The 13,491-nt window shown below is 39.9% G+C and overlaps 1 protein-coding gene across 4 annotated transcripts in view; it reads right to left on the bottom strand.

Moving 5' to 3' along the window:
• Window positions 1-9,515, bottom strand: part of OXR1 (oxidation resistance 1) — a 77,147-nt gene extending 67,632 nt beyond the window's left edge. For 3 of the 4 annotated variants that reach the window (XM_010293866.1, XM_010293867.1, XM_010293868.1), the window contains exon 1: window positions 635-766. In XM_010293866.1, coding sequence (XP_010292168.1) covers window positions 635-754 — 120 coding nt within the window. In that variant the 5' untranslated portion in view covers window positions 755-766. Of the gene's footprint in view, window positions 1-634; window positions 767-9,428 lie in introns of those variants that run through there. The other variant, XM_010293865.1, reaches the window with a different exon arrangement.
• Between the last annotated feature and the right edge of the window lie 3,976 nt (window positions 9,516-13,491).

Genomic DNA, 13,491 nt, shown 5'->3' with positions numbered 1-13,491 from the left:
CTTTCCCTATTGTAATGTCAACCCTATAAGCATTATTTATAGGCTTAATTATATTTCCAGTATATAACACAAGACAGATACTTCTCACTTCAGTTTCCCTTAGTAACCACAAATGTGAAAAGCTGACTGCAGCACAGTTTGAGGGTCATTTCAAGAACAGAACAGGCAGAGAAAGGCTCCATTTTCAGATACTGCTGCAGAAACAGATCTGTACAGTAAAAGGTATAGATCTATGAAAATTATTAGAATGCCAGAAGGTCAGTACCAAGACATAGCCTTCCCCCACAACTTCATTCTGTTGTCAGCAGTTTATTAATAATGCTGAAAACAGGGAACTTGCACATGATATTATAATTAATGTTACTTACCATGTCTAACTAGTTACCTAAAAGTAAACTAGTCAGACCAATTAGCTTGTGGGTTTGTTTTTTTTTTTAAAAAGCCAAATAAAAAAGCATTATTCAAGTACTATTAGCTAATTCCAGATTTAATTCCTGTCAAAAATAAGCTATCAGATACACACAATTCTAAGATTAAAGGTGATGCACATTACTGTTTTGCTTATATATTGTAATGAAACTTTAAGTCTGCACTTCCTATGCAATGACATTCTAACAATAAAGCAGTAACTTACAGAATATTCAATAGTCCCTTTAGGCTTTTGAAAAGACATTCGTCGCCCATCTTTCTTGTCTGGGGTCTTCTTCTGGCCAGTGTCTGAAAAAAATTGAGGCAACGTGCGTGTTAAATTCATTTTCCTCTCTCAGTACTGTCACAGGCTGCTGACTACAGCCCCGTGGGCAGACATCTAATTCACCAGTTACACAGCTTGCTCCCAGTGACTCTGTCTAACAGACAACCGGCTGCTAGAATGGGGACTTCATTCCTCTGCAATGTTTTAAGAATTTGACCAATATAAGCCACAGATAACTGGGAATCAATTAACTGCATAAGTACTTGCTGCTATCCAGGAAGCCTTAAATCAGAGACTGACCCCATGAGGACGCAACATTTCTGGAACTACTGTGTTTAATTGGTTTCATATCATACCCAGACTACTGTTATTTAGAGGGGAGATGATCTAGAATTCCTGTACATTCGATCTCATCAGTTGGGATCTTTTGTCTAAAAGCTGTTTGATAAGTACAGTATTTAAAGCTTTTTTTATCTAAAAAAAAAAACAACAAACATGAGTATTTTAACTCCACAGTTATCCTGTCTGTAGCAAACGCATACAGCCTATGCATAAACAATAAAGATTCCAAATAAATAACACAAGCTAAGAACTGTTCTTTTTATTGGGGCATTGTATTTTGATGACCTCCATTTCATAAGCCAAATCAACAACAATTTTCACCTGAGGTATACTCTACTTCCTGATACTAATTGGCTTGATATTTATGATTAAGACAATGTAACAGTGTACTTACATGATTCGGAAGAAAGCATTTAATTCTACATATCTAGAAAAGTGGGGTTTTAACATATCCGCTTTACACATATGCATTTTTTGTGGTGAATCTCTTAAGAAATTAGCTCTCTACCACAAGGCCTCCACTTTCAACAGTTAAATATCTGCTATGAAGGAGCCCAAAATACTTACATGAATATGTTAGGTTTTCATGCTGCAATGGGATTAGTTATACTCCCATTTTGATACATTCACATTTGTGTTACCATAACTGAATATATTTAATGAAATATTTCAAACCAAATTGAATAGAAGAAACAAACCTTACTTAAAAATATTTTAGCACAGCTACATCGAGAATAGAAAACATGCTGTATGTCTATTTAAGCCTCACCTGAGGTACTAAGAAAACTTGCTATAAATTGACAGCAACTTTTGTGCATCACTATTTTTAGTTAGCATCCCGACTGCAACAACGGAAAAGAGACTAGACAAATACTTGCACGAATTTCATACACCCCTCATTTCTACACGGGTAGTTGAAATTATCAAGATGGGTGGGGGGTGCGTGTGTGGAAATCCAACACAAAATACACAGGAAGTTCTGCAGTGTCAAAAAACAAGAAATAAATACACATAAAAAAATAAAACCTCAGCAAATACCTTACATTTCCTGTATTGGGCAAACTGCAGAGGGCAACAATAAAAGTGATTTATAGCAGATTCAATTTAAGTACGCTGCTGAGGTGCTCTTTTTACAATAAGGAAATAAACACTGGACTAATTCTACTTTTCTCAATATATTGGAAAAAGTCTGAGGGAGAATGTTCCCATACGTACAAGATAAAAATTGATCTATAGATGGTATTAATTATCATAAGTTTTTATAGCAATGAATGACAGTCAAGACTAAGCCTACTTCAAAAAACTCTCTAGAAATTCTCAAAATCTAAACATTTCTGCATCTAAACATTTCTAAACAATTCTGCATCCTACTATCTTCACACAATGCATTAAAAGGTTATTTCTTCCCTTATTTACTAATTGCAGCTTTTAAAAAGTTGCCTGAAAGAAACCTTTACTTCAGATTACATTAATGGTTTTTAAAGATGCTCCAAAAGTCTCTAGGGAAAATTAAACCAAGTCAGTAAGGAATACAATACACTAGAAGTTTGTGTGCAGACTAACAGTAGGCAACATTCTCTTCGTCCAGGTCAAATATTTTGCCACCAAAGTTTTTACCTGACCTCACAACACAACAGGAGCCTCCAAGCTACTGAAAAACTGCAACAGCTGCTTGACTGTAGCCATTCCAAGTTTTTCAGTCCATATCAAAGCTTTGCCAGCAGTCTAATTATTTTCTTTCAACAGCAGTCTGGTTCAAATACTCCTAATCAAAAGTCAAATGATGCAGCTGAAGACAGACTGATCTAATCCAGGATCCCATACATGACTTAATAATCTATACATGGAGCACTCTTGTGGAACAAGCAACTTAACTCCCCCACCCACCCCCTCATGCTATTAGATAGAAATAAAGGTGGCCCATACTACCACTGTATAAAGACACTTCATTTGTATATAGCCCAATGTTGTGTGGGGTTTTTTTTCTTCCTAACCCAAATTTAAGTTTCATTTTTCTTCTTACTAGTTCATGTATAAATGTCTAAAGAGTTTGCAGAAAGGTGCCACTCAAAGCAGGTCTGGAGGAGGACCATAAAAATGCTCAGAGGGATGGAACACCTCTCCTGTGAGGACAGGCTGAGAGACTTGGGGTTGTTCAGCCTGGAGAAGGGAAGGCTCCAGGGAGACCTTCTTGGAGCCTTCCAGGACTTCAAGGGGGCTTCTAAGAAAGATGGGGACAGACTTTTGAGCAGGGCCTGTAGCAACAGGACAAGGGGTAATGGTTTTAAACTAGAAGAGAATAGATTCAGACTAAATCTAAGGAAAAAAATTTTCACAATGAGAGTGGTGAACCACTGGCACAGGTTGCCCAGAGAGATGGTAGACGCCCCATCCCTGGAAACATCCAACATCCAGGTGGACGGGTCTCTGAGCAACCTGATGTAGTTGAAGATGTCCCTGCTCATTGCAGGGGGGTTGGACCAGATGACCTTTAAAGGTCCCTTCTAACCCAAACTATTCTATGATCTGCTCCCTCTGCAGTAATTGAACTGTAGAATGAAGTCTTGCACAATAACAACTTCTGTTCCTTATGCCAAAAATAAAAAAGGAAAGTTATTTCTTCAGAGCAGAAGGACCTACTATGATTTAGACTTCAGAGCGCTCTGGTAACTTCAGGAAAGTAAAAGCAACCAGAGGGGCGGAGGTGGCGAAAGAAGGTCCCTGCTGGAGGCATGCTGGGGGAAAGCAGATGCCAAGAAAACTCATACCACAAACTCCCCAGGCTCTTATAATCTACAGTTTTTCATAGTTCTTTTTTAAATATCATCCCCTCCCATACCTAAGACAGTAAGTCCTGCTCTTCCCTTCAGTGCCCACTTCCACTCCTTCCCTGTGCGACAGCTTTATTTCCCCCTCACTATATGGATACAGGATTCAAGTGTTTCATAACCTACTGTGACCCTAGTCCAAGTCAAGAAGAGATGGGGGCAGGCAGTGCTGTGCTACATGTGCGCTGCCCACCCAGCTGGCCACGCACCAGGCGTAGCTACCAAACACCTCTGCCCACAGCCCGAGTGCTTGAGCTGCCTGTTCATAGAGAACCCACCGATTCCACCTGACATCTCAGAAACAAAACTAGGAGGCATTTCGACTATGAAAATAGGTCAGAGTAGCAGACAAGAATGCGACCTCCCTGATGGCAAACCACGAAACCTCCAACTAACTCACTGAATGAGCGGGCTATTTATTTCTGAGAGGACAGAAAAGTCTTTCAGCCATCCTTGTGCCCTCAGCACTCTAGAAAGCATGTGATAGTGGGAAAAACTGCCAGCACAGGATGCAGTGGTCTGAAAAGACTTCAGCACCAGTGGGAATCAGTCTCATCCTTTTGTTTTACTTATTTTCCTGATAACTTTGTTGCACATGAGCTCATCTTGTTAGGTTACACACAATCACTAGCTCATTTACCAGCAGTAAACCAGTAAGACTACAAAAGGCTGGTGTTCTCAGACTATAGGTATAAGAAAAACCTGACACCACTGACCACACTGCTCAAGAGTCAACAGTGACTTGTATAACACGGGGACCTGTGGTGCTAGGTTATCAGATCTCCAGCTATGCTGTTCTAGAGAGAAACAAGAGAGACCTTTTGTAACATCAGGGTTGACGCTTTAATTCTGAAATACCATTTCACAAGACTGGGCCTCCACAACAGCTTGAAACACTGAAGTGAAAAAGTACATCTCAGATCCACAAATGACAAGAAAATACTTCAACTGTCTAGGATTTAAAAGACTAGAACTAGAAAGATAGAGAAGGCAGTGTTCAAAATGACACCAGACCAATATTTAGCATGAATGCTGGATGACTAGATAGGAAAAGGGTTTTCAGGAACACTGTGTTTTAGGAACATACAGCTTTCAATGAGGCAGCTTTGACCACAAGATATGGAATAGTCAGTGGCATTATTCAACAGAAATTTGAAGGCAACTGAAGTTAAATTCCAGTATTTGTAGGTGAGTTCTACTGACCGCCTCTGTATGGCCCTGTGCCACTGAATTTTGGTTGACTGAAAATATTCCTGTGGCACTGCTAGTTCAAATCGACATTACAAGAGTGACATTTCTCATTTCTTAGTATGCCATGTGAGCTGAATAGCAGACCTTCATTTTTCTGTTTGATGATGCTTCTAGCACATCCTTTGGACTTCTGGCAATAAAAGCTGGTAAAGAGAACTCAAGATTTGTACTTTGAGTAACAATGCAATGATACATGCTAAGAATTGCTTAGGAGTATCTTCAAGCTCTGCATAGAGCACAATGTATTAAATTTTCTTTTACCCTACTATTTTTCTGCGTGATAAGCTTAAATCTCAAACAAGTTGCCATGTTTCTCTTCATAAGCTGCTGACCTTCTATGCATTTCAGTGTTAACAGAAGTTACCAAAAATCATTTTTTCCTGAGAAATATTGATAAACCAAACAAGTATCCTTTGATAAAGCAAGTAAGCTGTACAAGTCAACAATTAATGCAAATTGTTTACAATTAATTACTGAGCTTATTATGGTCAAGAGATGAGAACAAGATGATTCACACCCCTCCCCCAACAAGAGCGGCAAGATATGCATTACATTTACATGTGTTTTAAGAAAAAGGCAGAGGCAGCAGCCTTGTTAAATGCTTGTCTAGGACACAATTTTTCGCAGGATCTTGTTAAAAAAAAACAACCACCACACAGCACATATGGGGTAAAGATTGTTAAAAACTGAATCACAAGAAGGTAAGGAAAGAAAAGTAGTCTTTCTTCAAAATATTCTCAAGTATGTTGTTATTTAGCAGCTCATGAAACGATTTTCTAATTGATAAAACAGAAGCAGCATAAATATTGTATCTTTATTAGATTAGTTCTACTCAGTAACAATTAGATCTTTATAGTCTATTCATAAAGAAACAAAAAAGATTCAAGTAGGAAATCTTTATATCCCATAAGGTTTGGTGACTTGGTGTTCTTAACAGCAGGGGCTACATCTCAACAGAGCAACTGTCTTGTTGACCCTACTCCCGCTCCTGAAGTTAGATATGCTTATGCTAATTACTGGAATATTATTTTCAGTTATCTTCCAATGTCTTAGGAACCAGAAACAAAGAGGCCCTAACAGCAGCCTACAAGATGCCAGCAGCCTGCAGTTTTCTATCCAAAATGGGAGTTTTTCAGACCAAGGCGGTGTCACAAACAATGCCCCTTTTAGTCTCCTCTTGCTAAGTAACTACTTATTCTGTGATTCAGTCTTTCCTAGTAAGTCATGTTCTCAACACTCTTAATCCTTATCACCGCTCTCCATGTGATTCTTTCGGTGACGTTTTTCTCAAGCAAAACCCCAAACTAAATGCATCCAAAACCTTGTTAATGCTGCACCAACACGTCAAACACATCAAAATAGCTTTTTCCTGCAGCATAGATTCAGCACTCATCCCAGTTCACTTTGCGGTCCCCCTTAACACATGACCCTCTTTTCTGCTCTCCAGTCAGCTGCATGGCATATAGGCAGAAATAACTAAATGCATGATTTCAGGATGAAAAGTAATTCAGTAGAAGCAAATTTAAAGCTGGCCACTTCCCCAGATGGCTAGGAGACATAAAGCCAGCTCCATGCATGACGCTCCTGGTATGTGCATCGCACGGGCTTTCTTCTAAAATAACATTTCAAATTCAAGGTAAACAGAAATGCTTCACCAAATTTTCAGATTATGCCACGGTATTTGTTAACAACAGTAAGCTTCCTTCCCTGCTCCACCTAAAATATGTATGTATACGGTTTAATACATTAGAGATCATCTAACTGCAATTTCCACCTACTATATAACCTCTCTGCAGACCAAATGTATTTATTAATGAAAACTTGCAAAAATCATGACTGCTCTATTGAAACAGCAAAGGAAGTCAACTTTTCCACCAATTATTGTCCTTCCTCTTTCAGCTATTTAAGCCCATTTATTTGTATATCTTCAAGTCTACACAATAACCCATAAGCAGTTTGACCATCAACCAGCAATATCAAGTTATCCTGAGACATCTTTAAGAATTTACTCTGTCTTATCACACTTAAGCCAATGGTACCTAGCTTTTCTAAGAGTTCAAGATCAGTCAGCTTATCCTAATGATGCAGCAGGCTTGTGCACTAAAACTGCTCTGCTAACATGCAAACAGATTTATTGTATATGTGAAGTTATACCCAATGATGTGGTAAACATCTTGACTGTACAAGTTTATTGCATTAGGTTTGCAGATGACATCGAACTAGGGGGACCAGTCAACATACTTGAGGGCACAGCTGCCATTCAGAGGGACCCGAAGGCTGACAGGAACCTCATGAAATTCAACAGGACAACAGTCCTCTGCACAGGAAGGCAGAGCCCCTTGTGTTGTATGGGCTGGCACTGCCCAGTCAGGGAGCGGCTCTGCGTAAGAAAACCCCTGGGAGTCTTCGTAGGCAGTAAGATGAACACAAGCCAGCAGTGTGCCCCAGCAGCAAGGAGGGCCAACAGCATCCTCGGTTGTCTTAACAGGAGCATAGCCAGCAGACAGTGTGCCGGCGAGAAGCAGCATGGCACTCAGACTGGTTTTGGAATACTGGCTCTAGTGTCCCCACGCCACTCCCCCCTGTCCCTTTCAATATAAGAAAGGCACTGATAAACAAAAACTATTTCAGTGAAGGGCCACCAAGGTAGTTGGGGGCTGTGAGAAGAGGCTAAGAGAATGGAGCTTCTCCAGACTGAAGAAAAGGTGGGTTTGAGGGACTGTACAGCCTTCCTGTACCTTCTAGATAACTTCCCTGCAGGCATCAAGATGACAGAGCCAGGCTCTACAGCGATGTATAGTGAGAGAAGAAAAGACAACAGACATAATGGACAAGCAGGAGAGCTTCTGATTGGAATAAAGGTAAAAATCTAATTGTGCAGAGCAGTTGTGCAGTTTCCATCCTTGGACGTTTTCAAGGTCCAGCTGGATAAAGCACTGAGAAACCTAGCCTGAAGTCACAGTCCTACTTTTTAAGCAGGACTAAACAGTCTCGCTTGCCATTTGAGTTATCTGTAACTGTGATTCTTCCCACATTTTTCCGGCAGGTAATGCAGATGCATGAGGCCACCACCAAAACAAGTTTTGCAGCTGTTTTTAAGGCCACCTCTTCCCTTGCCTCCCCAAACCAAGCCAGAGGAAGATCCACACATGTAACACAGTAAGGCTGTGTTGCTTATGGATGAACAGAAAGGTATTATTCACACACGTAGTAAGACGAAAGGCAGCCATGAGCATGCAGGTTCTCAATAAAACATCAGCTTCAAAACTATTTTAATGTTAGAAATGGGAATTAACCAGAAGTAAGATAAAAATGCAACATGACACATGAAAACATAAATGCAATATACTCACAGGATACCAGATTACTAGAATAAACCATACTTACATTATAAACTAATTTATAGCAGATGTCTGAAAGATATAAACTAAACTTCAGTAAAACATCCAATACACCAGAATGCCACTGAACAGTAACAAATGGACCAAGAATTGTAAACTATGTCAAAAATTCCCTAAAGGGGAGAGTGAAATAGAAACTAGCAGAATGGAGGGGTATATTAATGAGTTCCCAATGGACTAGTTTTTAAAACAGTTCAACTGCACATCAGCAAACAAACTTGGAAGCACAATCACCAGCAAAGGCTGGGCAAAAGGACACACAAGGAATTCTGTAGCCCCAGAGCCTGGAGAAAAAAGCAGGGTGAGATGTAGCAGTACAAAGCATAACATGAAGATCATTTAACATCATATACACCCAGGGAACAGTCAAGAATTTCTATATGCTAGTAGCGCGTAAGTCGGAAGAAGAGATTGTGCATACATTAACATATCACAAGATGACTGACTCACCAGCCTGATACATTCCAAGATCACATTTGCTTCTTATGCCTGTACCAACTGAAGTATTTTCAGACATGAAAGCGAAGCATTAGCGTCTTTGTAAAGGGTGCTGGCACATTTCACATGTGCTTCATCCGGAACAGGGTGTACAAGAAAACTTGCAGAATTATGTCTCCCCAATTTGAAGCCTCCCTCATACTTTATCATACACCTGCTGAAGTTAATGTCTTAATAGTGAAGTACTGAATAAGGATGAAGTGAGGAAGTAGCCTACCTTATTCTTATGACTGCTTTATTCCGAGACAGATTTTTAGAAAGGAAGATACTAAGTTTTAAAGCAGGACTTGAGAAACATAGTGTAATCTGGCCCTGTGCATTCATCTTTCTAATGCACTGCTGCTACCTTCACCATAGTACAGTGGACCAAGAGGCCACATGGCTTACCAGATATACTGTGTACGGTTATCTTGCCAATCAAGACTCGAAAGCCAGTAAGAAAAAAATGTAAATAAACCCACAGGCCACATGGTTCAGAACTGAACAATCAAGTTGAGCCTGAGGGAGAAAAACAACAAAAAAACTCCACCTTATAATAGAAGGCAGCTAGAAGAATTTCCCCGATAGACTGGTTAAGAGGATTCTCTGAACGGAGAGTTCTGAAGGAGTTCTGAACGATTGATTTTCATTTCTTTAACTTCTCTACTTAATGAGAGACATACTGCAGGAAATCAAGACTGCCTGTGCAGTGTATCCTCTCCTTCCACAAAGTGACGACAAACAGGAGTGAGGTGAAAACGTCTAGGAGGGAAGCAACATCAAACTCCAGGTATGGAAGTACATCCTCACAGAATCAAAGTTATTATCTGGACGAAACCTCTTGAGTATATCTATTCCAGCCTCCAGTTCAAAGCAGGAATATTGTCAACATCAAATGAGGTCAGCTGAAAACTGTAACCTGTGCCAATGACGGACCACTCTCCTTGTGAAGTTTTTTCTATTGTCCAAATTGAACCTCTCAAGCTAAAACTCATGGCTGCAGCCCCTTCTTTTATCACCTCTTGCAACTGAGAAGAGTGTGCCCCTTTAGGTAGATATAGGTCACTATCAGATTGTCTCTAAGCCGCCTCGGTCTCCTCTTCACAAGACTAAAGCCCAGCTCCCTCAGTCCCTCCTAAACGGTCATATGCCCTATGCCCCTAAACATACTGTCTGCACCCTCTGTAGTTTCTCAGCAGCTTTCTTCAACAGTGGTGCACCAAACCAAAGAGCATTCAAAGTACAGCCTCACCAGTGTCACAGAAAAGAAGCAAAACCACATCCCTCACCGCCAGCCACATTCCCCCTTACACAGCAGACAAAGCAAACTATGTTTTAGCATACTAAACTATGAGACATGATGTTGGCCCTTTTAAGCAAGAGCTTTGTATAGATGAGAATCAAATTAAGCTGAAAGTTCAAGTTAAATCTGCAGTAAAGATAATGTGTAATTACACATTCCCTAAAGCCTTGAGTTGCATCTTAAAGCAAATAAAAATGCATGCAACTTCAACACACTAACACCTACAATATATACCAATAAACAAGAAAGCTACACTCTCTTCTAGCTAAGGTTTCTAGGTAAATCCAGACCTTGTTTAGGTAGATTTATTACATATTTTTGCATATATTTAATACATAGATACTAGCTCTTTCTAGAAATTATGAATAGACTATATTTAGAAGCTATATTTCAAAGCCCACAAGGCCTTTTTTTTTTAAAAAAATAAGCAAGAGCTTTGTATAGATGAGAATCAAATTAAGCTGAAAGTTCAAGTTAAATCTGCAGTAAAGATAATGTGTAATTACACATTCCCTAAAGCCTTGAGTTGCATCTTAAAGCAAATAAAAATGCATGCAACTTCAACACACTAACACCTACAATATATACCAATAAACAAGAAAGCTACACTCTCTTCTAGCTAAGGTTTCTAGGTAAATCCAGACCTTGAATACATAGATACTAGCTCTTTCTAGAAATTATGAATAGACTATATTTAGAAGCTATATTTCAAAGCCCACAAGGCCTTTTTTTTTTAAAAAAATAAATTTTACACTCTGAAATGATTGGTAGCACCTTTACTAAAGCAAGATGCTTTCTCCAGAATTTCTGGTTCTCTTTGCATTTTTACCCTCCACCACAACCACTACAAGACCAAATACCTTTCTAAAGTTATTTCACTGACTTGGCTGCTGACACAAACACTGTAAACTGGTTAAACAGGTTTACAGACTCCTATGGCAATACTCAGTCTCTCAGTGCCTCCTTTCTCCCTACTAAGAAATACTATAAACTGTTCTGTATGTACCCAAAAAAGTACACACGCTCAGAACAGCTTTGGAACAGACTTGACTCCCTGAGCAGCTGTTCAACTTGTTTAGAAAAACAAGCAAGAAACAGTAAACTAAGTTTACTAATACTACAGGAATAAAATTGAGATACTTTATTGTAGAAGTTAATTTAAAAATAATTAAGAATAAAAAAGGTTGTTTTTTGTTTCAGAAATGTGGAAATAGGGTTTTAAGGTATTTATGAAGAATTGTTCTTTTAAGAAGTAATGCACAGTCACAACTGAAACATGCAAAGAAAATGAACACTGAAAAGGTCCTTCTGAACGTCCTAAGTGGGGTGGAAAAAGCTAGAGTAAGATGTAGGCCTGGATCCAGAACACCACATACAGAGATTGAACATTTGGAATAGCTAGAATTTGCCATTAAGGTTTAAGTTAATGTGGACCCATCTCTAATTAAAGAGAGGTTGGATTTCAACTGAAGTATTGTAATGATTGTTACAGCTTCCACAGCGCCCATTACCAGGGCACTGGTGGTTTGTGAAAGCCAGCAAAACGTTTGCCAGAAGAACAACTCTACGGTCAAAAGAATTTGTTTCTGCCCATAACTGACAGAAACTCCGTGAAGGCGAAGACAGCATGGGAGGGCCAGGATCTAATTGCCTCGCATGGTGTGCTTTGCCTAGGTTAGGAAAACCCCGAAGTATGGTTTTGTCAAAAAGGCACATCAAATTCTATATGCACAGAAATACACCATGCATTCCAGAACTGCAGTCACTTTTCCTTAACACAAATTTTAAGTACTGCATTTTGCAAGTATCTGAGGAAATACACTTCCTGCTCAAAGCCAGGGAAAACCCCAAAACAGTATAATGCAGCCTAATTTAATCCTTTGTCCCACAGAAAGAGGGGAAGAACAGTTCACAGAGAGCTTCTCCCCCCAAGAAATCACATGTATGACAGGAGACACTTTAAACTCACAGCCCAACACATGGCCTTGTAACTGATTAAAAGACCAGAAGATGCTAAAGAGTTTTACTGTCATTTTGCTTCTGCAAAAGGGTGTAAGTAATCTTTGTCAACACGTCTTTGACAGTTTGTAGAGGCCTCATTCAAGGTACTTCAACTCACTGCTGCAACACAAGTTGCTATCTCTTTCTCTCCCTTCTCTTTCTGAACAATACTTCAGTTGAAATCCAACCTCTCTTTAATTAGAGATGGGTCTTGGGAGAGAGGGAGATGCAAAAAGGAAAGAAAGAGTGGCACTGTCAATATAGCTGGTTACTGATTCTCCTTTCCCTGTAGAAGTGTGATCCACACAAGACTACCTCATCTACACCTGACAGACTGCATGGGCATTTCTACCGCCTTGTCTACTACAGTAAGTAGAAGACCTTGTTTCTCTTGATAAAAAAACCAATTTTTTTACTCTTCCAAAATAACCAAAAGTAGCAAAGAAACTTAATGGTCTTCAATATTACCTTTTAATTGAAGCTTGACTTCAACCTTACCTATGGACTATGACAAACGTGATCATTCACTTAGCACAGAGATTCTTGAAACAGGAAAAAAGAGGAAAACATTTACTATTCATTTTATACTGCTCTTCAGATTTTTTAGAAAGCATTTTCACAAACTGAACTTCATCTGTCTGCCTTTCCAAGCAGTTCTTAGACCATGCCGCTTTTAATAGTTACGTCACAGTTTGTTTTTTCTCTGCAGTCAATAGCATTACCACCCTAGAGTGCTTATTGCCCCGTCCTCTTCTGCATACACAGGCCGTGTACGTTCACTGCCCACCCCTCCACTTTTCACGGTATTTCTTGCCAACCCGAGTGCTCACTTGAGATGAGCGAGTTACAATATCCAATACAGTCCAACGATATTATGGAGAAAGGAGGTGACAAAAGCAGCCCTCCTACTCCCACAGGGCAAAAAGAGTTGCTCACTGTCTCCCGACTGACCTCTTTGACCACTGGAAGGCAGACGAACTACTCCTGCCCTCACCATCACCAAACCTACTGCCAGAGCACTGCTGCCTGCTCTTCAGGAGCACATGAGAGACAGAAACCACCTCGAACACGAAGGAGATCTCGGACCTGGGAGCTTGTCCTCCCGTCGCCTTGCCTCACCCCGGTCAGTAACAGTACTAGGAAAGCGCGCGTGTGCGGGGCGGGGGGGCGGTAACCACAGCAAACGCAGCAGCA

The sequence above is a fragment of the Phaethon lepturus genome, unplaced genomic scaffold (assembly GCF_000687285.1).
Source record: "Phaethon lepturus isolate BGI_N335 unplaced genomic scaffold, ASM68728v1 scaffold4599, whole genome shotgun sequence".
Taxonomy (NCBI): domain Eukaryota; kingdom Metazoa; phylum Chordata; class Aves; order Phaethontiformes; family Phaethontidae; genus Phaethon; species Phaethon lepturus.
The sequence above is the reverse complement of the archived record's forward strand: the minus strand, read 5'-3'. Positions and strand labels throughout refer to the sequence as shown.